Source organism: Diospyros lotus, chromosome 13 (assembly GCF_014633365.1).
Source record: "Diospyros lotus cultivar Yz01 chromosome 13, ASM1463336v1, whole genome shotgun sequence".
Taxonomy (NCBI): domain Eukaryota; kingdom Viridiplantae; phylum Streptophyta; class Magnoliopsida; order Ericales; family Ebenaceae; genus Diospyros; species Diospyros lotus.
This window is the reverse complement of record NC_068350.1, coordinates 7,539,995-7,563,128: the sequence shown is the minus strand read 5'-3', so window position 1 is coordinate 7,563,128 and position 23,134 is coordinate 7,539,995. Positions and strand designations below refer to the sequence as shown.

Sequence of the window (23,134 nt, the reverse complement as noted above, 5' to 3'; positions counted from 1 at the left end):
GAATTTATAGTGTGGTTTGATACATAATAATTCAAGTGAATTTTTAAAATAAAAAAATGCGAGGGAGATGGGTTTCATTTGAATTTGATGTTTGGTTTCACACACTCCAAAGAAAGAGCTGCCAAATTCCAACGGCAAATAAATGTACATTTAAACACCCACCCTTCACCATTCATGGTGTTACCTCTATCCTTAAATAAAAAACACTTTCCTTTCAACAGTTTAAGTTGGTTTACCAATTTCAATTATACTTTTAACAAAAAATGCTAACTATAATATGATTTGAGATGCATTATAATAATTTAACAAGTTTACTTCATCTATGTAATTTATGATCGGCAATCCATACTCAATGACTGATTGGAGCAGTGTTTTAACAGTTTCACATCATTGGGATTGAGTATAAGAGGTGGGTTGTTTTCTTTTTTTTTCTTGTAAGAAATGAAAATGAACAGTTAAACATTGGGAGTGAAAATCAATTTGAAAGTTCAAAGGGTAGCAGGAGCGTATATATATGTACAAAACCCATCTGGTCGTCTTGAGGCAGGGAGGGAGGAATCGAATCGCAGGCTCTGACATCGATGTTGTCATCTTCCTCCTCCTCCAAAAAAAATCCCCCATAAAAAGTGAAAAGTTTAATTACCCATCTTGTTTGATTCAAATGTCTGTAAAAGGGTTTCGCATTGTTTGAATCTCTGCTCCTGTAGATCACTACCAATTGGGGATTTTTCAAACCAGGAGGAGGCAGTTGCAGCGAAATTCACGCTCGATTTGCTGAGTGCGAAATGATGATGGCTGCCCGCATTGTTGATGAGAAATGGAGGTGAGTCTCTCCCCCCCCCCCCCCCCCCCCTTCTCTCTCTAATTTTATCACACACCCTGTGTGTGTTGTATTCAGTGGGAAGACGATGGAAGGAGGTGAAGGTTTGAGAACAGTGGAGTGTTTGAGAGGAAGATTGCTTGCAGAACGAGCGGCTTCCAGGGCTGCCAAAGAGGAATCAGAGCAAATGGGTACCAAGGTCTCTGTCTCTCTCTCTCTCTCTGATCCCTTTGATTTTACAGCTATATCATCTTTTCTTTCCCAGTTCACAATGGCTAAAGTTTCTCTCTCTCTCTCTCTCTCTCTCTCTCTCTGTTGCACAGCTTACCGAGCTTGAGAACCAGTTGAGGGAAGAAACCAAAGCAAGAGACAGGGCAGAGAAGAGGCTGAAACTGTTCTTGAAGAAGCTCGAGTCCATGAATATACCATATGTTTCAGAGGACTCCGATCAATCAAGCTTGTTGGAGAAGAGTGACCTGTCCTCCGTGTCATCCACAGCCTCTTCTTCTGGTGCCAAAGAACCAGAAGCTAAAGTGCCCCAAACCCAGATCAACGACCCTCCAAAATGTGAGTCAACGGCCTCACAGGAATTGGAGGACAACGCTTCACAAACTGCTTCCTCCAATCAAGGCCATTGTTGTCCAGTTGAAGAGCCTCTCACTTCCCCAGAAAGGGCCAATTCTCAAGAAGCCAACAGTGAGCTTGATTCAAGTAGAGGCTGTGATAATCTAAAGCCAGATAATCGACATAGGTACTGATCACACTGAAGTTTGAGAGCACTTCTGATTCATGTAGCTTTCTTTTTTTTTTTTTTTTTCTTTCTGGGTTAAATTCATTTTTCTTTGTTTTGCCAATATTAAATGGATGGCAAGCCTTGGTAGCAATAGTACCGTGTGACAAGAATACCACATTTTCGAATTATAAAAACAATTAACAAGAAAAGGTTGCATACATATACAATCCCAACTCTTAGGTCATGGGTTTGAATCGTGAGATTGGCCTATTTGCAAAAATCAAATCAAGAAGTGAAATTGTTGCACTCGAAATGCCACAAGTTTGAATTAGAAGGAACAATTGGTTTGCAGAAAAGGGAAAATAAAATCACGAACAAGTACGATATATTTCTCGAATCTTCCCAAAAATAAGAAGTTTTGTGCATTGTGAGACACCCTTCTATTATATAATCTCCATACACGTCCATGTTGTTTGCTTTAGCTGATTGGAGCTGAATTATGTTGGTCTTGCCAGTTCCACGAGCTCGAGCTCTTCAGTGGAAAGGGGCGATACTGATGGAGGAAACAATGATGAAGGAAACGGAGAAGAAGCTGAGGACGAGTGTATTGATAACTCAATGGCACTGGTAGCAGTTGATTTGGCAAAGGCTTCTTCAAAACCCACAGATCCAGTTATCCTGGACGCAAATGTGAAAGAAGCCCTTGAAGCTCTGAGGCATGCTAGAGAAATGCTACAGTGCTCAATGGAAAGAAGAGATGCGACCAGAGTTGGGGTCATGAAGTGCAGGGAACATGTGTGATAATAAGTCCCAGCACAGACGACAAGCATGGAGCAGGACCATAACACTTTTGCATTAGGGAAATGTTGGCTTTTGAATTGAGGCATAGACAAGTGGAGTGATTGTACCCTGAAAGCGACTCCACGGATAAATGCATTGATATGGGCCAGCTGGGTATCTAATAAACGTAGTTGGTTTTACGATTAAATTGCTTTTAGTCTAAAGTTATAAATTTGATGATGACACTTATTAATTTATGTATGAAATTTATATAACTCTAGAACAACTGGACCCCACACACCCACCCACCATATTGGGACCAAGCTTCCTGGCCAATATCAACAACTCACGGCATCATGGACCCTTCCCCAAGACACTAATACAGCAGGCCTAACTCAAACCTTATAATATTCAATCTCACATGAAGTGTCAAATTTTGGCATCGATCTAAGTAGCAATTTCGAAATCTTTAAGAACTCAATAGCACGAATGGATGCAAATAACATTTAAATGGGGAGTATATGTAGAGAGGAAAACTTTTAAAGGTGTAAAGGGTGGATTTTTCCCAGAACTAATTAATTAAGGAGTTCATGATTTAGTTTAATATGAATTAAACTTATAAATTATATGAAAAATAATGATTGAAACAATAAAGAAAGGAATTTAAAACCGGGTGTGGCTTGTAATTAGGATTGCCCACACCCACCACCACCTCCGTCCAAACTTAATTAGCAAAAGCTCGTAAGCTTTTGTGATGATTTGGTGAAGAAGTTGAAGTCGCTGACAGGACATTAAAAAGGTGAGTTAAGCTAATTAGTTATTCCACGCAACTAGCATTGCTTATAATTAATTTAACATGTGACATTAATCAGCCAGTCAGCCAGCCATCATCATCATCATCTTTAACATCAACGGCCAATAGCCAATGGGCAATAGGCAATAGGGCAATAGGCAAGCGTCATATCCACCCAATAACAGTATATTAACCATTCCACTTATACACCAAATATAGCAACTAACCATCTTCCATGTTCCTGCATCTGAATCAAGGGCACAAGACAAGCCATGAGACTTTGGATCTGGGCCGTTAGATCACCCCGTGATGCTTGCCCCTAGTAGTGGGTAATCTCACCACAATGCCCTTGTTTTTGGTTGGGTGGGGGTGGGGGTGGGGGTGGGGCCCATCTTCAAAATGCCAATGTCAATGTGGGTCCCACACGGGTTGGGTAGGAAGGAAGGAAGAGTGGACGCAATTAGCTCTACTGCACATTTTTAACCGCACTTATCATTCATTCATTAATTCCCCTACCCCCACAGAATATAGGCCTGTTTGGTTGTAAATTATTTCAGAAAAATATTTAAATTAATAATGGCGATTTTAAAAAATGAAAATTTTCTAAATTAAAGTAAACTTGAAAATTCTTTAAAATAAATTTTCGATATTTTTCTAACTAATTTAAATATTAAAAAAATGTGGATTTTTTACCTAATTTTTTCCAAGTCATCTTTATTTCAATATCTAATACAAAGTTACAATTACACTAAAGAAGCAACTCTCTTTTTTGAACATATATTCTGATTTGTTATATTAAAGTTAATATTTTTCACTTTTTACATTTGAACTTGTTTTCCAAATTTTGTATATGAAAAATAAAAGCTAAAAAATTAGAAATAAAAAATCAAAAAACATTTTACAACAGCTGAAAGGTTGTTTTTTGGAAATGAAACATATTTACACTTTTTATGCAAATAATAATAATAATAATAATAATAATAATTTTGTAAATATAAATTATAGAGATGAACTTTTTGGTTTTAATAAATGAACATATAATATTACTTTTGTATAGTTTTTAATAAATAAATGAAATAAAAAGGCAAATTTGTGAGTGGAAATATAAAAATTAAAAAAAAAACATGTAAAAAAGAAAAACAAGGGCACAAATGCCACTTCTTTCCCAACTTTGCTTATGACGTGTGACATTCAATGCCACCTTTCTTATCAACCAAAAAAGGAAAAGCTGCTTTGGCGGGGGGCCCACTGAGAGCTGAAGCTTTGGATCTGGGCCGTAGGATCGGCCCACGACGGTTCCCCCAACGGTGGGAAATTTCACCGTCACTGCATTTTTTGGGCGGTCTCTATGCTTGATGCCAGGTGGGTTCCACTTCTCTCTCCCTTTTTCTTTTAATTAATTAATTAATTGGATTGGGTGGAAAGAGGGGACACATGGCACCATCACTGTGCACATTTTTAAGGGCAGTTATCATTCGTTAATTTCATTCCCCACGCTGAGCCACTCAGAAGTAAATGGCATTGCCCTCATCAATGAAACTAGAGAAGACTTTTTGGAAATTGATACATTTTAATTTTAGGGTAGTAACTTAAAAATCACAAAATCAAGTCATAAGGATAATTTTCTAAAAAAAAAAAAAAGAGAGTTATTCTGGGAGTTTGTTAAGGTAAAGTGGCCAGTTGGTGACAGAAATTGGATTTGGAATCAGAAAAGATATTGGTAATTGGTTGAGTGAGTGAGCAAGCACATAGAGAATGAATGTGAAAAAGAGAAAATAGGTAGAAAGAGTTGAGTTGGTGAGGAATGGGGATCGCTGCCCTTTGGATTTACTCAAAGGCAAGGATGGAGAAAGAAGAGGAGAGAAGAGAAGAGAAGAGAAGAGAAGAAAAGAAAAGAGGCACACGCACACCACCAAAAGTTGGAACCAGAGACACAAGAAAAATAAAAAGGTTAAAAAGATGAGGAAAAACAGCCTAAAATGGTGGGTTGCTATTCAATATTCATGCATCTATCTTCTGCATAAAGATGCGGAGACAAAATCTCAGCCATGTAATTGGAAACCCATTAACACACATACATAGGAAACATACAACAATGAGAGAGAGAGAGAGAGAGAGAGAGAGAGAGAGAATATAAAGGGGCATGAAAAAACAAAAAATGTCAGAGAGAACTAGTAGTTTAAAAGCTGCCTCCTCCTCCTTTGTTGTTTGTTTATTTGTTCTGATTTTTTAATATCCTTCCTTCCTCCTCTCCATAACCATAATCTCAGATCTCATCTGACACCAATCTGAAGATCTTCTGCCAAGAAATTCCAAAACCCTCTGCACCCTTTTCTTATCCATTGCCCCCTTTTGTTTTGATCCCTCTGATCTGAGAACAAACTCTGCCACCATCAAATCTATATGGTTTTTTACAGCTAAGAGGCTGCCTTCAGAGGTGACACGCCATGGAAGGGCCAAGTGCAATCAACCCAGGTTCAAGGTATGATAAAGAGGCAGCCTTCCATATTCTCTGAATTTGCACAAAAACTACTCGATTAATGTCCTCACGGAGGTCTGCTTGTTGATTCTGCCCATACCCATTTGGTCCCTTTTTGGAGTTTTGCCCATTTTAATGGTGTCTGGGTCCTGTAGTGCTGGTGGGTATATAATTTCTCGAATTGGGGGTGTGGGTTTCGAGCACAAGCAAAAACTGGACCTGAGGTTGGGTCTGGATCTTGTCTTTGGTCTGGGTTTGATGAATATTTTGTTTGCCGGTTCCTTTGGATAATATATATATATATATATATAGGGTTTATTGGATTGACATTTGTGCTTGGCAACTGCGGTTGATAAACAATTTGATTATTGGATCGCTAGGAAGATCAAATACTGTACCAATATATACACACAAATTTGAGATCAGAGGCAAGGGATTCCATAAAAAATGGTTAAACCATGCTGGAAACCATCTGTTGAGGATGGTGGAGGCCGCCGGGGCAGGGATGGGAAGCACCAAAACGGCGATTCGGGCGGCAAGGTTGATGGTTTGTTGTGGTATAAGGATTTGGGGTATCATGTAAATGGAGAATTTTCAATGGCAGTAATGCAAGCCAACAGTTTGTTGGAGGATCAAAGCCAGCTAGAATCAGGGCAATTGAGTAACCTTGGTTCAGGCCCTAGGGGGACGTTTATTGGCGTTTACGATGGACATGGAGGGCCCGAGACGTCTCGATTTGTAAATGAGAACTTGTTCCTCAATTTCAAGAGTATGCTCTTCCCATTTCCTATTTTTATCCAATTTGATTCTAATATGTTTTCCCTAGTTAATGGCATTGATGTTGAAGTTCTTGCACTTGTGTAATATAATATATTGCATTTCATGACTATCTGGCAATGTTTTATCTAACCCTCCAAAGCTAGTGATGATCATAACCAAGTAATAGAAGAAAGACAAGTCTTGAAATAATTGTTAAATCCATAGAGAGAGCCACTCATTGTTTTGATCTATTGCTCGAAAACCATCTTGGAAGTTCAAGCAGAAAGGATTCCGTTGTGTTGCACAAAAGCAGACATTACAATACATAATATATACCTGCTCATGTCACTTGCTTATGATAGTGATGGAAGGCATGGAAGCAAATATTTTGATAGATATTATTCTAGGCGTAGTCGCATATATATTGGAACTAGCATGTTTTTAGTTATTTATTTTGTTTATTTCCTAATTAATGAGTCCTAAATTAGGGATTCCTCGAGGTTCCCTAACTAGGATATGATTAATAGCCTATATAATCTCTTTCGGATGTATTCCTTGAGACAGCTTTCATATTGAGTTGATATTGATAGGAGTTTCTCCAATTTAATTCTTGGGATGCCCTCTCTTGTTGGGCTCCCGCCGCTCGGTCCCACAATTTTCAACGGGGAGGTATTCTCCAATTTAGTTCTTTGTTCTTGATTTGCTGGTTCTGCATCAGATAGTTTTGAGTACTGAATTTCTATGCTGTTCTAAAAGCTAAGGTCAACATCAATTATTTTACTTATTGATTTGATTAGACCATACTTGCTAGCATCTTTTTGTTTTTCCTCTTTTTTTTTTTTCATTCTTGTTTTTGTTGATATTAATCTGATGATAGAACTCTCATTTTGGTTGTCATATGAGTTTTGAACATTAGATATTCTTGCATTTTGGTTACACCTAGAATGATGGAAGTTTAATAATTCTTCAATCATGTTTGTTTTTAACCCATGTGACTGTCCATACATATATTAAGCGCTCATGACCCTTCTGTTCAACTCCAATCCATTTGTTTCACCTCCACTCCAACTTATAACTTGTTCCAAGTTTTTCACCCTTGGGTTGGGTATTTTTCTGATTAAGGATTTGTTGGGATTCATTCAGGATTTGCCTCTGAGCACAGAGAGATCTCTGCAAATGTTATCAAAAAAGCATTCTTGGCAACCGAAGAGGACTTCCTATCCCTTGTGAAGCGGCAATGGCTTGAGAAGCCACAAATCGCATCGGTTGGATCGTGTTGTTTGGTGGGGATAATATGCAACGAACTTCTGTACGTTGCAAATGCTGGAGATTCCCGTGTGGTGTTAGGGAGGGCAGAGAAGGACGTGAAAGGGGTTACAACAGCAATTCAGCTATCGTTGGAGCACAATGCGAGCATCCAATCTGTGAGGGATGAGCTTCGTTCGTCGCATCCCCACGATTCACAAATTGTGGTCATGAAACACAAGGTTTGGCGCGTGAAGGGTCTCATTCAGGTAATCCGCAAGCTTCTTTTTCAGCTCTTTGACATGGATTTATAATATTTCCATTCCAACAAAAAGGTATCTATCTATCTATCTGCAACACCACAGTTTCTCATTCAGAAAGTGACCAACCAAAGCAAGCAAGCAATACAATTAAGACCTCTATTAGACTAACTAACGAGCAATGTATGCGGCTGGTGATGCCCCTTTTATTTGTCGCCTTACAGGTTTCCAGATCCATTGGTGATGCCTACCTAAAGAAGGCAGAGTTCAACAAAGAACCACTACTGGCAAAGTTCAGATTGCCCGAGCCCTTCCCTAAGCCAATCCTTAGTCCAGAGCCTTCAATCTTCGTACACAAACTCAATCCCGAGGATCGGTTTCTCATATTTGCATCGGATGGTCTTTGGGAGCAACTTAGCAACGAGGAGGCTGTGGATATTGTTAACAACTCTCCGCGGATTGTAAGTTTTCCCCTCTTTCTTCTCATCTCAGCAGTATGGATTGGATTCGGGTCAACACCTAAGTTGAGTTGAACTGAACTGAAATCCTGCGCATTTTATGCAGGGCATTGCCAGGAGGCTTGTTAAAGCTGCCATGCAGGAGGCGGCGAAGAAGAGAGAAATGAGATACTCAGACCTGAAGAAGATCCAGAGAGGGGTGAGGAGACATTTCCACGACGACATTACAGTAATAGTCGTGTTTCTTGATCAGCAGTCCATGTCCCGGAATTACACTCGAAATTGCAGTCTGTCAGTAAAGGGGGGTGGGGGCTCGACCTAGAAAGCCTAATTTGATTCAGACTCTTCTTCCATGCCATCGGTCCCTGTATGTATAGATAAGGTTGTTGGTTTCTTCTTTCGGCTCGTTTTCTATGGGCTTCTTTTAAGGTTGTATCAATTAGGCTCATGATTATTATATTGAAACAAACAAGTCACTGATAATGTAACTAACTACTTTTCCAGTGTTGTTTATCTCTATCCTCTTTTTTCAGCACGACTACACATTCTTCTGTGGATATACAAATCCAATGATTTATTGTCTGATAAACCAAACAGAATCAAATAGATTTACACTCATTACACGAGCTAGACCAATTAGGTGGGTGGTCTGGTTAGATGCGAAGATGACTGACTAGTTCACCGTAAGGCTGTCTCCAAGCTCTTCTTGTATTCATCATCTCTATCCTCTAAGCTACGCATCAGCACAACCTACACAAGCAATTTAGCAGTAAATGAATACTTGATAACAAAATTAATGTAATTGTATATATATATATATATATATATTTTCCTTAGGAGCATGTGCTTACGTTTTCCAACTTAAAGATCAGAGGAGATGGACTCTCTTTCATCTAGATAAAATATTCACCCTTCTTAAGACTATTTGCCTTCCTCTGATGCTCAAGATATAAACAAATAATATCCAAAACCAACAGTCCACAAACTCATCGAATAAGGGCATGGCTCATAAAAAAGATAACAGATGAATTAAATCTTCGAGTTGGTTAACAGTTTATGAGCACTAGTATGAATAGTTGGCGACAAAAATGCTTCATAAACATGAGATGATGGCAAACGAGCCGTCCCAATAAGAAAAGCTGGCTGGGTGCCTGAACTAAACTTTCTTGCAAAGGCAACACATTACCAAGCTCAGGCGAGTTGGTGATAAAAAGAACTCTGATGCCAAAATCAACAATCTAAACTTAGAAAGAGTAGTAATAACAACAATCATTGGCCAAATGACACTTGCTTTGCCCACGTCTTTCTCTAAAGTCACTCTCTTGATACATTGTTTTTGCTTAAACTGCATTTTTCTTATAGAAAAAAGTACCATTTCATAACGCTTTGAAAATAGCGTTCTCCTTTCTTCCTCTCTCCCTTTCCTCTTATTTCAAGAAAAAAAAAAAGTAAGGGTGTGTTTGATAGCATTTAGTTGGAAAGGAAAGTATTTTCCAGCATGAAAAACAAAAATCATCTCTCCCCAAGATGGAATTTTTCATGAAAAAAAAGCAAAAACATGCTTTAATGATTGTACTATGGAATTCAATTTCATGAAAAATATAGTGTCAAACACTAAAAATGGAATTCAATTCCTTGGATGTGACATTTTTCATGTATTTTTCATGCTATCAAACACACCCTAAATTTCATTCAGCACCCCTGAAGTTATCCGCTGGACGAGGACTGGAAAGTCATCCAGAAAGGAGAGGGGCAAAGAGAGAGTTGTTTAAATATAAGGATAAAATTGTCAATTTACATGCTCAATTTTTGCAAGGGAGGATTGTGCCATTTTTAAAAATGGTGTCGTATTGCCAAAACTCAAGGGCGCTACTTAAAGTTTATCCAAAATAAAAAGTAAAAAAAAGAACAAAGAGGAGCTGTTGATGTGGAATAGAATAGTGAATTTTAGGAACTAGTATTGTTTATTTATTTTGTCTACTTATTTTAATTTATTTTCTAATTTCTTTTGATTTTTTAATACCTTTTATTTCTTTTAGTTAGTAGAATCCTCCTAATTAGATTGAGATTAAGTTTACAGTCCTGACGACCCATTTGGTATCTAAATTAAATTAAAGATGGGATAGAATAGTGACCAGATTAAGTAACATTGTTCCCATGTTTGGTATAGAAGGTATAACCTAAAGTAATACTTATCCCATAAGTTGTGAATGGGGTATTACATATTATTATTTGTCAAATTACCACATCGCCCATTTGCCAAAGGATATAATCTAATAGCAGATTTGAGAATAAAAATTTCAAACTCCATCTGAAGGTGGAAAAGAAGTTCATGAATCAGCCTCGGAAAGCAAATGGCAAGAGCCCTTTGACAACCACAGACACATTTTTTTTTTTTGAAATAGAACAAGATTTTTTTGCTGAGGATGTGGTAGGGATATTTTCCTATTTTGATTTTAAAAATAAGATTTAGATGAGGCCTTTATCTTGTTCTGTTTTGATTTATTGTTTAGATAATAGAATTTTATTTAATTTAAGGATTAGATAGAGTTATTCTTGGTTTTGGAGATAATAATCATATTTTGATTAGTAGTTTTCTTTAGATAAGTTATCTTTTAATTGCCTATAAATAGGCAACATAACATAACCTTTTATTCAGTTTTGGATGATTGAATGACAAGATTTCCTCTTTCTTTCTCTCTATTCTCTTCTCCCTTCTTCTTCTTAATCTCTTCTGTTTGTTTCCTACTTTCTGCAATTCTCTCTCTCTCTCTGCTTTTCCTCCTTTTCTTCTTCTTCTTCTTAATCTCTTATCTTCTTACTGCCCCGCATTAGAATGTTTCTTTTAATTTTTCCTAAGATTGTTGATTTTTTGCAATAGTTGTTGATCAAAATTTGATGGCTTAAAAGCCAAATGCAACCGAGAAACAAAGACTTCAACTATGAGTTTTACAACTTCTCCAATTAAGAACCATAGGGGCAATTACGCACTGGAAGGATAGGACATCAAACAAAGCATCTGGAAATCAAAGATTTGGAAAATCTGAAAGATTGAAAATCGAGAAGAAGAAGAAGAAGTAAGATCTGGGAAATCAAGAAGAAGAAAAAGAAGTGGGGGGGGGGGGGGGGGGGGGGGGAGAGAGAGAGAGAGGAGTGATGAAAGAATGAGTCGATGGGTTTTTATATTCAAGGGAAAAATCATCCAGACAATGCTAAAAGTTTAATCCCACCAAAGTGGGATTATATATTATACCTGGGGGTGGTGGTATAAAATAATCCCACTTCAGGGGTATAAAATTGTTCTTGGATTAATTTATCCCACATCAAGTGAGATTCCAAACATGGTATTACCGTGTCACATGGTAATACCATCCCATGTTTGGTATATCAAGTTATGAATAAGGTATTCCTTATTATTATTTGTCAACTTACCACATCGCCCATTTTCCAAAGGATATAATCTAATAGCAGATTTGAGAATAAAAATTTCAAAATCCATCTGAAGGTGGAAAAGTTCATGAACCAGTCTCAGAAAACAAATGGCAAGAGCCCTTGGACAACTATAAAGACGTTTTTGTTTTTTGAAATAGAAGACCAAGATTTGTTGCTGAGAATATGGTAGGGATATTTTTCTATTTTGATTTTAAAAATAAGATTTAGATTTGATTTTACTTGTTCTGTTTTGATTTATCATAATTGTTTAGATAATAGAATTTTTATTTAATTTAGGGATTAGATAGAGTTACATTTGATTTTAGAGATAATAATCATATTTTAATTAGTTGTTATCATTCAGCTTTGGATGATTGAATAATAAGATTTTCCTTTCTTGAGTTCCTCTCTCTCTTTCTCTCTTCTTCTTCTTCTTCTTCTTCTTCTTCTTCTCTTATCTTCCTACTGTCTCACATTAGAATGTTTATTTTAATTTTTCAACAAAGTTTTTCCCAAGATTGTCGATTTTTCAACAAAATTGAGTTTGAGAAGTTGAGCTGCACCCATATGACTCCCAAGCCAAAACTTGAAAGGACAATTGTTTCATCTAACAAAGTCCATCTTTGCAACAGTTGTTGATTTAAATTTGACAGCTCAAAAGCCAAATGCAACTGCTCCAATTAAGAACGGGACAGTTGCGCACTGGAACGATAGGACATCAGATAAAGCATCTGGAAATCAAAGATTTGGAAAATCTAAAAAATTAATAACCAAGAAGAAGAAGAAAAAGAAAGATCTGGAAAATCGAGAACAAGCAGCAGCAGCAGAAGAAAGGAGGAGAAGAAGAAAGATCTGGCAAACCCAAAATCAGGAAAATCAAGAAGAAGAAGAGACAAGGAGTAAAAAATCAAATCTGAGAATGTGGAAACCAAGAAGAAGTAGATCTGAAAAATCTGGGAAAATGGCAATCAATCAGATCTGGAAGAAGAAGAAGAAGATAGAAGGGGGAGAGAGAAGAAGAAGAAGAAAGATCTGGCAAATCAAAAATCAAAAATCAGGAAAATCAAGAAGAAGAGACTAGGAATCAAAAATCAAATCTGGCGAATGTGGAAACCAAGAAGTAGATCTGGAAAATCTGGAAAAATGACAATCAATCAGATCTGGAAGAAGAAGAGAGAAACCGGGGGGGGGGGGGGGGGGGGGGGGTGGGAGAGAGAGCGAGCATGGTGGTGGACAGTGATGTTGAGTGGTGATAGCGGTGGACAGCAACAGTGACTGTGGCTGTGGTGGTGGAAGGAGGGCAATGGCTGGTTGCAGAGGGAGAGAGGAAATGATGAAAGAGTTGATGGATTTTTATATTCAAGGCAAAAACTTTAATCCCACCAAAGTGGGATTATATTATACCCAGCCGCCTGGGGCAGGGTGTGGGGAATTACCATTTTCAAATCCTTCTACCAAGCGGGCTGCAATTAGATTGGATTCAGAAATCCTAGTTAGAGTATAATTTTGTTAATTAGTTGTCTATAAATAGTCGTTTAGATTGTAATTGAAGAGACTTTGATTATTGACACTGATTAATGATATTGACTCGAGTAATTGAGATTACTCTTGTGTTTTGGTTTCGGGTTCAGCATCAGCTGTCCATCAACCATGGCGTTTTGACATCTTTCAACTGGAGATAAGGACATTGCAGAGAAGACACATACAAAATGGCTGGGATTGGGATTGAAGTCCTAGTCAAATATGAGGATAAGGTGAGAAAGGGCCTTTATTCTCATTCTCCCTCTTTCCTCTCTATCTTCCTACATATGTTTGAATATTCATTCCTTCATGAACCACTCTCGTTCACACTGTAGCCTCATATGCTTAGCCTTTTGGCATGCTATTTAGCCTAGCTTGGATCCTTATAATGACTGCTTGTCACTCATTCCGAGGCTTTAAAATATGATTACAACCAGATCAACGTTTATCAATAGGCCAATCCATCCGACCTTTGGTGGGCCTAATGTTACAGCAATCATCCTTTAATTCCTAAGAAGCACAAATAAAAAGCAAAGCAAATCTCTTTTTAATTACAAAGAATGAGGAGATGAGGTTGCTAAGGTTATTCTAGGCTAATTAAGAAGGATGATGAGCTCACATTGAAAAACCTAATTGAAATATAGCATGGTCACTCTCATAATTGAACGGTTGGGACCCTGGGTGGAATATGAATTAGACTGACTATTTGAAACCCAAACCCAGATAAGAACAACCCATATTGTCAAGGGTGACCACAAGAAGGTTTTCCATGGGGGTGGTCTGTCGGCGAATTAACCTATGGCTATGGTATGATCCACCTGTCTAAACTTCAATCTCCAAAGCCATCTTCTTCCCAACCATAGATAACTTGATAGGTCCTGCTATGTTGGGGCTCAGTTAATGACGAGGAGATTAAACTTATGAGGCCGAAAGTGTGCGATAATGATGACCATGTTGTAATAGGAGGAGCTAGCTCCAGCATGAACCCCAACAATCACGGGTGATGCATTTGATGGCCATATAATCATGACGTGCACATCATGTTATTAGAGACAAGTTTTAACCCTGGGGGTTAGTTAGCCCCACAAGGACACACTCATGCAGCGTCATGGGATTGAGCGCACTCAACCTTTAGAGTCTACAAGCTACCATTAGCCTTAGAGCTTACAAGCCACCCTCGGCCTCAAAGTCTACAAGCTACCTTCGGTCTTAGAATCTACAAGTGGCCCTTGGCCTTAGAGTTTATAGGCCAACCTTGGCCTTAGAGCTTTAAGACCTCCTTTGACCTTGAAGCTTACATGCCACATTCAGCATCACAACCTACTAGCCACCTTCAACCATGGGGTATCTCAAACCTCCTTAAATTGCGTTAACAACCCATGATGCTTCCAACCCCCAAATCACACCTTGAATCTTCAGATGGTAGGGGATTTGGGGCAATTGAGGATGAACTCAATGAGATACACCCAAGAAATGAGTGGTAACTAATTTTTGCTACGATTCTAGGCAATTCTTGAGCCATAACACTCGCCTCCCAACTATATAAAGTTGGCCCCTTGTCAAGGTAACTTCATCTTCTTCATCCTTAGCAAAGTTACCCTCTTTCTACACTTTATTTTTGTATCTCTGCACCTTCTCTTAAATACACCCCTGATACATCAAAGTGTCTTTCCTAGCGAGCCCTAAGATAGTCTTAACTGATTCTCTGGTTACAAGAAGGATTCTCAGGCAATCCACGATGATATCCACAGTAGTCGTTGCTCCAAATGTCGAATACAGAAACATCGATGGCCTATTGGGTCATCAGCTAGGTTCTGCAATGGATTCAGGAGAGAGAGATGAGGGGGCCCACCATTGTTGGTTGAGTAAGGTGTTGTATGGGATTTTTTTTTATTATCACTGACACATTACCTTCAAGTTTGGGCTTGTCCAGTCTGAGCCCTTTGTCGAGGAGGCAATGAAAAAGGAAAGGCATGCCAAAGTTGGAACAATCCCTAAGGCAGATCCAATGGAAGAAGACAAGAAAAAGGCAAGGGCTATAAAGTCCCTCTCACTTTAAACTTTTAATGCCTTAATTTTTCTTATGTAAATTGAATCTGATATATTTTCACCATTGGTTTTCGAAGTTTTCACAACACCCATCTGGTTCTCTATCACAAGTGAATGGCAAAGGAAATAATGTTGAAACTGTAAGTCTAAAATGGTTCCCTTTGCACCACTGATGATGTATGATAAGGATTGATTTATCTTGTTTTTATTTATCTTGTGTTGATTTATGATTACTATTTATATGATAAAGTTATATTTGATTTAGAGATTAGAATCATATTTTGACATTGTTTCCTATTGTGATTTTAAAGATTAGATTTAGATTTAGATTGGAATTTATCTTGTTATTTTTTATTTGTTTCCATTTTTCGATGATTATAGATATTATAGAATTTGGATTGGAATCTCAGTAGAATTAGATTTAGTCCTGTCCTATAAATAAGGCTCATCATGTAACTTTTTCTTCAGCTCTTGATTATTGAATACATTGGTATTGATATATCTATAGTAGAATTGGATTGGTATTGATAATACAATGGTATTGATATTGTTTCCCCTCTCTTCGTCTCTCTTGGCTTTACTTCTTCTGAAACTTCTTCTTCTTCTTATTCTTTCTATCTCGTCTTTCTTTCCTACTTTCTGCAATTTTTCCTACTATCCCACATCAATGTATTGCTCAGAACTTTTCTTTTTTTTGGTTTTGGAGCTGATTTTTCATTCTTGAAATTCAGAAGACAACTATTGCTGGAAATGCCGGCGGGGGAACCTAGGTGCTCTATCTTTTCTTTGATAGTAAGATCTGTTCAAAGGTATTATCTTTAGCAGGTACAGGGTCATCCCATTCTGGCCATACCATTTTCGCATCTCATTTCGGGAGGTCTAGAGTTTTTACATTTTGCAGCTAATTCAGCAGCCTCTCTAGTCATGTCTACTCTCTGAAATATGAATTCCTGGATTAAGCCCTCTTCCATTCTTGGATGACTTGCCATTAGGTCTGGCAGCAGGGAGAAGCTTTTACTTGTCTTACATATATCTATTTACCTGGTGAGGTCCTGGATAATCAACAACTCATTAGTATAGCCATATCTGAAATGATGGATCCGGATTATCAAAGTACTGAAACTATGGCCTGGATAGTATTTGGTCAGCTTCCAGAGTTTCTGATATAAAAAACACTATGCAGAAACAACTGATTGCTAATGTGGTTCTTGTGTATTACATCACCCTTATTTTCTTTGCTCTGGTTAACAACAGCAATCCTTCATATTCTGTTGGAATCAGCAGCAGAAAGTTTGATATGCAGGCTGATCATCTGACCCAGTGTTCAAAAAGGTGGCTGGCACCGCTGAGGTGTTAGGCAGCCCCTGGCCGCTGTGAATTCATGCCAATCGGCATCCTAGGCGCCAGACCCAATTAATCGGGCCCAATCAGCACCTACCCGCCTAGGTCACCTAATTTTTTTTGCAATTCACTGGCCAAAACGAAGTCATTTTGGCCAAAGCACAAAACGACGCCTTTTGGACTAATCAGTAAAATCCCCAAAGAAATCCCCCCCCCCCCCCCCCCCTTTGCGTGATACTTCAACAATGTTCAGAAAAAATCCTAAATCCCTAATTCTCCTCACTCTTCCCTCTTCGTCGTTGCCGCTACAGCCGTCGTCTCTTTCCCCCGTGAAGTTGAGCCTGGTACGGGGCTCACTTGGGAAGTGGTTGGTGAAGCATCCAGAACAAACAAGATGCTTCAACCTCGAAGAAGTTCTAGGGTGAGAGCTTCATGAAGATGATTTTCAATCAAAAGAAGAAGATGAGCAAGAAATCAATGAATTTGATTTTGAGTCTGATGAAGATCATGTGTTGGAAGAATATAGAGAGGAAGAAGTCCAATTAGATAGATAGATTCTTCGGACATGGTACGTATATGCATTTGGGATATGGGAAAATGTTGGATGAATATGTTAAACTCCTCTCCACCAACTCTAAATTGGGAAATTTTGATCTCATCTTTCTGTATGGAAGGATCTTTGAACTGAAAATCTTTGGAGACTTTTTTGGGCCCCATTCTTGAAGCCTCTAAAGTCACTCTTGATACATTGTTTTTGCTTAAATTGCCTTTTTCTTATAGAGAAATTACAATAACCACCCTTGAGGTTTGACTTAATTGCAGCGATACTCCCAACAACGACCTTCCCTGACCATTTTACCTTTCCTTTCTCTCTCCTCTCTCCTCCAATTTCAGAAAAATAAGAAGCATCAGTGATGGCTGGCAAAGCCATTGATTGCTGGACTCAGCAATCAAAACCCAGCCATGGTATGTAAATTTCTTTTAGGTGGAAATAAGGGCACATTGAAGAAGCTGCATGTGGAAGGGGCCTGGGGATTGGGATTGAAGTCCTGATCAAAGATGATTAGGAGAAGGTGAGAGGGGGACCGAGAAGGACAACGGGCTTGTGTTGAAAGACCCAGACCTTTATGCTGATCAGACTGACATCACACTAGTTTGCAAGAGAACATAGCACAAATCATACTCATAGTGGAATGGTTGGAACCCTAGGAGGAATGTATATCATACTCAACAAGAATAACCCATATTGTTGAGGTGACCACGAGAGGGGCTTCCCATGGGGGTGGCCATTCAACAAATAAACCTATGGCTATGGAATGGTCCATCCACCTGAACTTCAATCTCTGAAGCCATCCTCTTCCTGGCCGTCTTCCCGGCCATCTAATAAGGATAGGTCCTGCTATGCTGGTGCTTAGTTGACAAAGAAGGAGATCCAATTGATGATGCCACAAGTGTGAGATGACAACAAGCACGTTGCAATAGGAGGAGCTTGCTCCAACATGTGGGAGAGAGATAGCTCAACCCCACTGTGGTATTTAGCAATGTCTGAACCCAGATGGGGTTTAGTGGTTTACCATTCAGCAGAAAGGGGAAGAGAGGAAAGGAGAGAGGGGGCATACCCACCCTTGTTGTCAGTTGAGGAAGGTTTATCCATAGACAAACCGAACAGAGAGAAGAAGGTGAGCGAGGGAAAGAGTGGAAGAGAAGATAGAGCAAGAGAAAGAGAGTGAGGGTATTTTAGTCAATTTGAAAATTTTAACTAGGTTTAAGTAACAGCTGGGGGTTTAATGCAAAAACGTTTATAAGGTTAAATGGAGGTCATTGTTATTTTCAGAACATTAGGGGAACTGCCCACATTTAACCTAAACCTCAGAGTAAGTGAGCGTATTTTTCCCTCCCTTGTATTATTGACCATTTTGTTCCCTTCATGTATATTCAACTGCATGTTTTTATTAGAAAACATTCTTCTTCTCTCTTTTCCCTACCTTTTTTGTTAGTATGATTTTTTTTCCATCAACTAAGTGATGGAACACAACTATATCAATTATCTTCATTCACCACCATCTCATGAAACTTCTCCATATGAAGATGGTGTTGAAACTTCATCTCATCATTACTCCGCCAGGGGATGTTATCCACTGCCGGTTCCAAGCTCAGATAAAGGAGAAGGACTGCATTAGGTAGCCGACAGCCAGCGTAAAACCTAGTCGGATCCAAATATGAATTCTAGACAAACTATTTGTTGGGGCGTAACCCACATAAAAGTCTAGAATTCATGTAGCTAACCCCACATAGTGGAATAAAGGCTGGATATGTTGTTGTTGATGATTTTTTACCCCACACAGAGAGCTAAACAGGAATAACAAATTTGTAGGGGTACCTAGTTGTGCTCCTTAATTACAACCTATCCACTCACTGAAAGCCTGAAACTATCATAGTCACATTCATCACTAAACTTTAGCAATAATCACTAATACGTAAAGACCACTATAGAGGATAATGCCGAGAACCTCAGGTCATAGACTTAGTGCTATGGTTGTAGGTTTTCACACCCATCTCTCCACAAAATAATCACAATAGAACCCATGAGGTTAGTGGGTCATAATAACAAAAGGCAGGAATACATTTATGGCCTGTTTGGTTAGCTGAAATGGGGATTGAGAGAATGAGATAAGAGTAAAATTACGGTTGGTTGCAACTTTGGAAAGAGAATAACCATTCCCTAGGGAATGCAGAATGGTAATTCCCTCCAAATTGGATAGAATCCTATTTCCATTCCATGAAAAATAGTTTCAATTACTTTTTTACCCTCCATATTTTCTAAAAGGTACAAAAAATATCCTTGGACAAAAAAATAAAAATAACATTTACTAATACCCAAAAATTTAAAAAAAAAATATTTCATTTAGACCAAAAAATAAAAATAATACGTTATTGACACCCAAAAAATAAAAATATTATTTCATTAAGGCCCAAAAATAAAAACAATTCTATTAACACCAAAAGAATAATATTTTATTAACACCCCAAAAAATATTTTATTAACACTCAAAAAAAAATATCAATTTCTAGACTAAGGGTATATTTGTCATAGGGTTATTTTGTTCATTCCATTCCATCCAAGCTATAGCGTACCAACCATAAAAATGGAATAGAATGGTCATTCCATTGCTGATTGTCCCAAACATGACAATGGAATTGATGATTCGATTCCATTCCATTCCTATTCTCATTCCATCTACTTCCATTCCAGCAAAAATGGGCCCTTAGTTTCATCATAACAACAGTGATATTAAAAAAAAAAATCTCAATAAGTATTAGCTTACCTGATTTTGGAACATTTCAAACTCATCTGAGCTCAAAGAACCATCACTGTTTGAATCAAGGAGTTGCATCATCTCCCTTGCATCTTCCCCACTGGCACCAAGTTCTTCCATCACTTCCATAAGTTCCTCGATGCTGATCTTACCATCTCCATTCTTGTCAAGGAGACGGAATACTCTATCTCTGTGATCAATGCTTCTATGATTTGGGGAAGGAAGATCTTTAAGGCGCACTGCTGCAAGTTCAGCTGCAGCCATCATAATAGCCTTAAGCCGCTTTGCCTGAGCATCAACAGATAATCCTTATGTTAGTGTTGTTAGTTTACTACAAATGCAATATCAAACTTAGTTTCATTCATCTGAAAGAGGTACGAATCTGCACAACTAAAATCCAGACTTGCATATGACCCCCCCTCCCCCGGCAGAATGGGGGTTATGGGACAACAAAAAGTGTAAAAATATGATACAATAGAAAAATAGATATACTTTGCCTGCAAGCACAATGGAAACAATGGACTCTCAAATTCTGTCCTACATTGACTTGTACCAAAGAACAAAAGCTTAAACCTTGCGCTATCTATCATGTAATTCTTCCAATAGATGAATTGGATCATTTAATGAATGACATATTTGATTTAAAAATATAGATTGAGAAAATAGTTTACCAAAGGTTATAGATTTTTACTAAAATAAAGTTTTGAGAAACCAGCTTCAAATCACATTATCCAGGACTCACCTCTTCTGGATCAGTAAGGCCACCCTTGTACAACGAATGAGACGCCATTCCACCAGAAGCCAGCATATCCATCTCTATTGTCCGTATTTGTATTTCCATTAGTGGTCTACTCCTGCCATTGTCACTAACATCAACTGCCATATGCAAACTCTGGTACCCATTTGCTTTGGGCTGGGCAATATAGTCTTTTGACCTTTTCGGTATCTCCTTCCACAAAGACTGGATGATTTCACGTGTCCTATAACATGCTTTCTTACCCACTTCAGACATATTTTCCCCAGAAGTTGGATGCAGTATAATTCTCAGTCCTAATATATCATTTACTTCTTCAGGCTTGCGACCATCTTTTAAGAGTTTCTTCATGGTGCTATAACGACTTTTATACCGACCTTTGACTGAGATATCATCAACCATATCTGCCAACAAGGGATCGGATTTTAAAGATTGAAGCAAACATTCCTTGTACATATCTATTAGGGGTTTATTTCCTGTTTCATGACTTCTTAACCATGTATCAACATAAAGGTATGAGTAAGGAAATAAGTATCGGAATGAGAGGTCTTCCAGCTCCAGGGATAAAGAGTTGGTTCCGACAGCATGAGCTAGAGGTGCATGTATCTTCATAACCTCAAGTGAAAGCAGTTGCTGTTGATACCTTGGGAGGTAATCCAGATGTCTCATAGTGTCCAGCTTGAAAGCAAGGTCTAGAATCACAGCCCTGGCATCATAGTATGTCAAGCAAAACTTCCTTAACGCAGCAGCAGTATCATCATCCAAAACATCAACTTTTGCTGAAATGTTTTTCACACGGTAACTTTCATGTAGTAGATGAGCAGTACCAGTACCTATCCGATTTCTCACTTCAAGTATGGATATAGCACCTGCTTCCAAAACTTCTTTCAGTATACCAGCCGAAATAACTTCTGCATCCATCTGAAATAAAATATTGCAACTTAGGCAACTACAAAACTAATGATGGGTACAAGTTTATCTCACAACAAAAGCCACTGCAGATTTTATGGCCGCCGGGATTCATGGGATGCTAAATAAATTTAATTATATTTCAAGAGGAAACAGAAATTCTTTCAACTTCATTAGACAAAAATATGAAAACTAAACACATTAAAACGAGGGCAAGGTGCAGAAGAGAAGAGTGCTTAATTCCCTCAAGCTTCCTGCCACTCCTTTTCCTTTTAGTCTTCACTAAGGCTGCAAAAATATATAATGCAGCTATAAATAGTACGCTATTAGCCAAGTCTTCAGTCATTTAGCATTAACAGCATGGAGAAGCATCTTATTAGCTTTTGGGAGGGAGAATTGTTGATTTAGGAAATACCATTGGAATTGTACAACGGCAGGAATTGTCACTCATTGTAATGATTACACAGATGAAAACAAAAACAAAAAACTGAAACTTGCAAAGAAGTTCAAAACAGTCTTAAATTTTGAGGTTAAGTTAGTATTTTCATTTGTCAGTCCTCTATTCCGCAGACCACCATTGGAAATTATTTTTTTGCAACCAAATGAAGGGCAATAGTAAAACATTTCCCTTTTCTCAATCCATGCCATGTAATGATATCATGGGAAATGTATCCTACCAGAAAACAAAGTCAACATCTATGTTCCACAATTTGGCAATTTGATATACAAAACTAATCTGTAAGTCAACGAACCAATTGTCAATAGAGAAGCAAAATTGCCCAGGATTATTCTAATAAGAGAAGAGCGAAATGGATTGGAGGGGCTTAATTTTAACATAATCAGGTTAGTTGGTAGGTACCTGAAGATCGGCGAGGAGGAGAGCGAGAGATAAAGCCCTGGAGAGAGAAGAGCGGCCATCGGGAGCGAGTGGGAGGGACCGGAGAATGGGGATGGACAGCTTCAGAGACTTGAAGAGTATGTGGGAAGAGCTTGTCGACAGCGCCGCCGCCGCCGCCGCCTTGCTCTTCTTCATTCTCTCCGCCAGCTCGTTGAATGCCCCTACCAGTTCCACCACCATCTTCCCCCCCGGCTGCTCCAGCGCCGTCGTCGGGGACGATGTTCCCGCTGCGGACAAGCTGACGCTGCCGGGCCGCCGGCGCTGCCGCCGGATAACCGTTGGGAATGGTAACGAGAGGGAAGGACATGTGAAAGCCCTAATTTCGGGAAGAGTACTTGGGCAGTGAACATAGTGAAACTCCATTATCACTCACTCCAGAAGCTCTCTATAAGAGGGATGGATCATCGATGGATCGTTCGTTCCTGAGCGTCTCCCTTCTGCGAAGCCGAGCTATTTAGCAAATCTGTCTTATTTGGATTTTCTGAAACAATTCTAATTCCATGCCCATCAATGAATAACTTGTGATCAGTGAGTGATTCAACAAGGTACGGCCTCCCTCCCAAATACAAGCCTTGCTCATTTTACT

General features: G+C 38.6%; 3 protein-coding genes across 4 annotated transcripts; 2 read left to right on the top strand and 1 right to left on the bottom strand.

The window, feature by feature from the left end:
- Nucleotides 1-527: 527 nt before the first annotated feature.
- LOC127787993 (uncharacterized) lies at nucleotides 528-2,559 on the top strand. The gene is made up of 4 exons (XM_052316112.1): nucleotides 528-823; nucleotides 899-1,019; nucleotides 1,144-1,571; nucleotides 2,069-2,559. The coding sequence occupies exons 1-4, from the start codon at nucleotides 786-788 to the stop codon at nucleotides 2,352-2,354; spliced, it is 873 nt and encodes a 290-aa protein (XP_052172072.1). The 5' UTR covers nucleotides 528-785; the 3' UTR covers nucleotides 2,355-2,559.
- A 2,662-nt stretch (nucleotides 2,560-5,221) lies between these two features.
- LOC127789318 (probable protein phosphatase 2C 38) lies at nucleotides 5,222-8,862 on the top strand. 2 transcript variants are annotated; one of them, XM_052318207.1, is made up of 5 exons: nucleotides 5,222-5,608; nucleotides 5,986-6,374; nucleotides 7,508-7,878; nucleotides 8,094-8,330; nucleotides 8,434-8,862. In XM_052318207.1, the coding sequence occupies exons 2-5, from the start codon at nucleotides 6,053-6,055 to the stop codon at nucleotides 8,647-8,649; spliced, it is 1,146 nt and encodes a 381-aa protein (XP_052174167.1). In that variant the 5' UTR covers nucleotides 5,222-5,608; nucleotides 5,986-6,052; the 3' UTR covers nucleotides 8,650-8,862. The 2 variants fall into 2 exon arrangements, with proteins under 2 accessions (XP_052174167.1, XP_052174166.1); XM_052318206.1 differs by having other exon boundaries at nucleotides 5,222-6,374.
- On the bottom strand, nucleotides 8,010-23,128 carry LOC127789317 (probable GTP diphosphokinase CRSH, chloroplastic). Its single transcript, XM_052318205.1, has 4 exons — nucleotides 22,510-23,128; nucleotides 20,730-21,662; nucleotides 19,997-20,275; nucleotides 8,010-9,077 (listed from the first exon to the last, which is right to left on the bottom strand). The coding sequence occupies exons 1-4, from the start codon at nucleotides 22,909-22,911 to the stop codon at nucleotides 9,006-9,008; spliced, it is 1,686 nt and encodes a 561-aa protein (XP_052174165.1). The 5' UTR covers nucleotides 22,912-23,128; the 3' UTR covers nucleotides 8,010-9,005.
- Nucleotides 23,129-23,134: the final 6 nt, after the last annotated feature.

What these genes read in the sequence shown, in the direction of transcription:
- LOC127787993 (XM_052316112.1), top strand. Translation starts at nt 786, where the DNA reads ATGATGATGGCTGCCCGCATTGTTGATGAGAAATGGAG. An exon ending in ATTGTTGATGAGAAATGGAG is followed by an intron (nt 824 to 898) that starts GTGAGTCTCTCC and finishes TGTTGTATTCAG; the next exon opens with TGGGAAGACGATGGAAGGAG. An exon ending in CAGAGCAAATGGGTACCAAG is followed by an intron (nt 1,020 to 1,143) that starts GTCTCTGTCTCT and finishes TCTGTTGCACAG; the next exon opens with CTTACCGAGCTTGAGAACCA.
- LOC127789318 (XM_052318207.1), top strand. Translation starts at nt 6,053, where the DNA reads ATGGTTAAACCATGCTGGAAACCATCTGTTGAGGATGGTGGAGGCCGC. An exon ending in CTTGTTCCTCAATTTCAAGA is followed by an intron (nt 6,375 to 7,507) that starts GTATGCTCTTCC and finishes GGATTCATTCAG; the next exon opens with GATTTGCCTCTGAGCACAGA. An exon ending in GCGTGAAGGGTCTCATTCAG is followed by an intron (nt 7,879 to 8,093) that starts GTAATCCGCAAG and finishes GTCGCCTTACAG; the next exon opens with GTTTCCAGATCCATTGGTGA.
- LOC127789317 (XM_052318205.1), bottom strand. Translation starts at nt 22,911, where the DNA reads ATGGAGTTTCACTATGTTCACTGCCCAAGTACTCTTCCCGAAATTAGG. An exon ending in TCCTCCTCGCCGATCTTCAG is followed by an intron (nt 21,663 to 22,509) that starts GTACCTACCAAC and finishes ATTTTATTTCAG; the next exon opens with ATGGATGCAGAAGTTATTTC. An exon ending in GCCTTACTGATCCAGAAGAG is followed by an intron (nt 20,276 to 20,729) that starts GTGAGTCCTGGA and finishes GTTGATGCTCAG; the next exon opens with GCAAAGCGGCTTAAGGCTAT.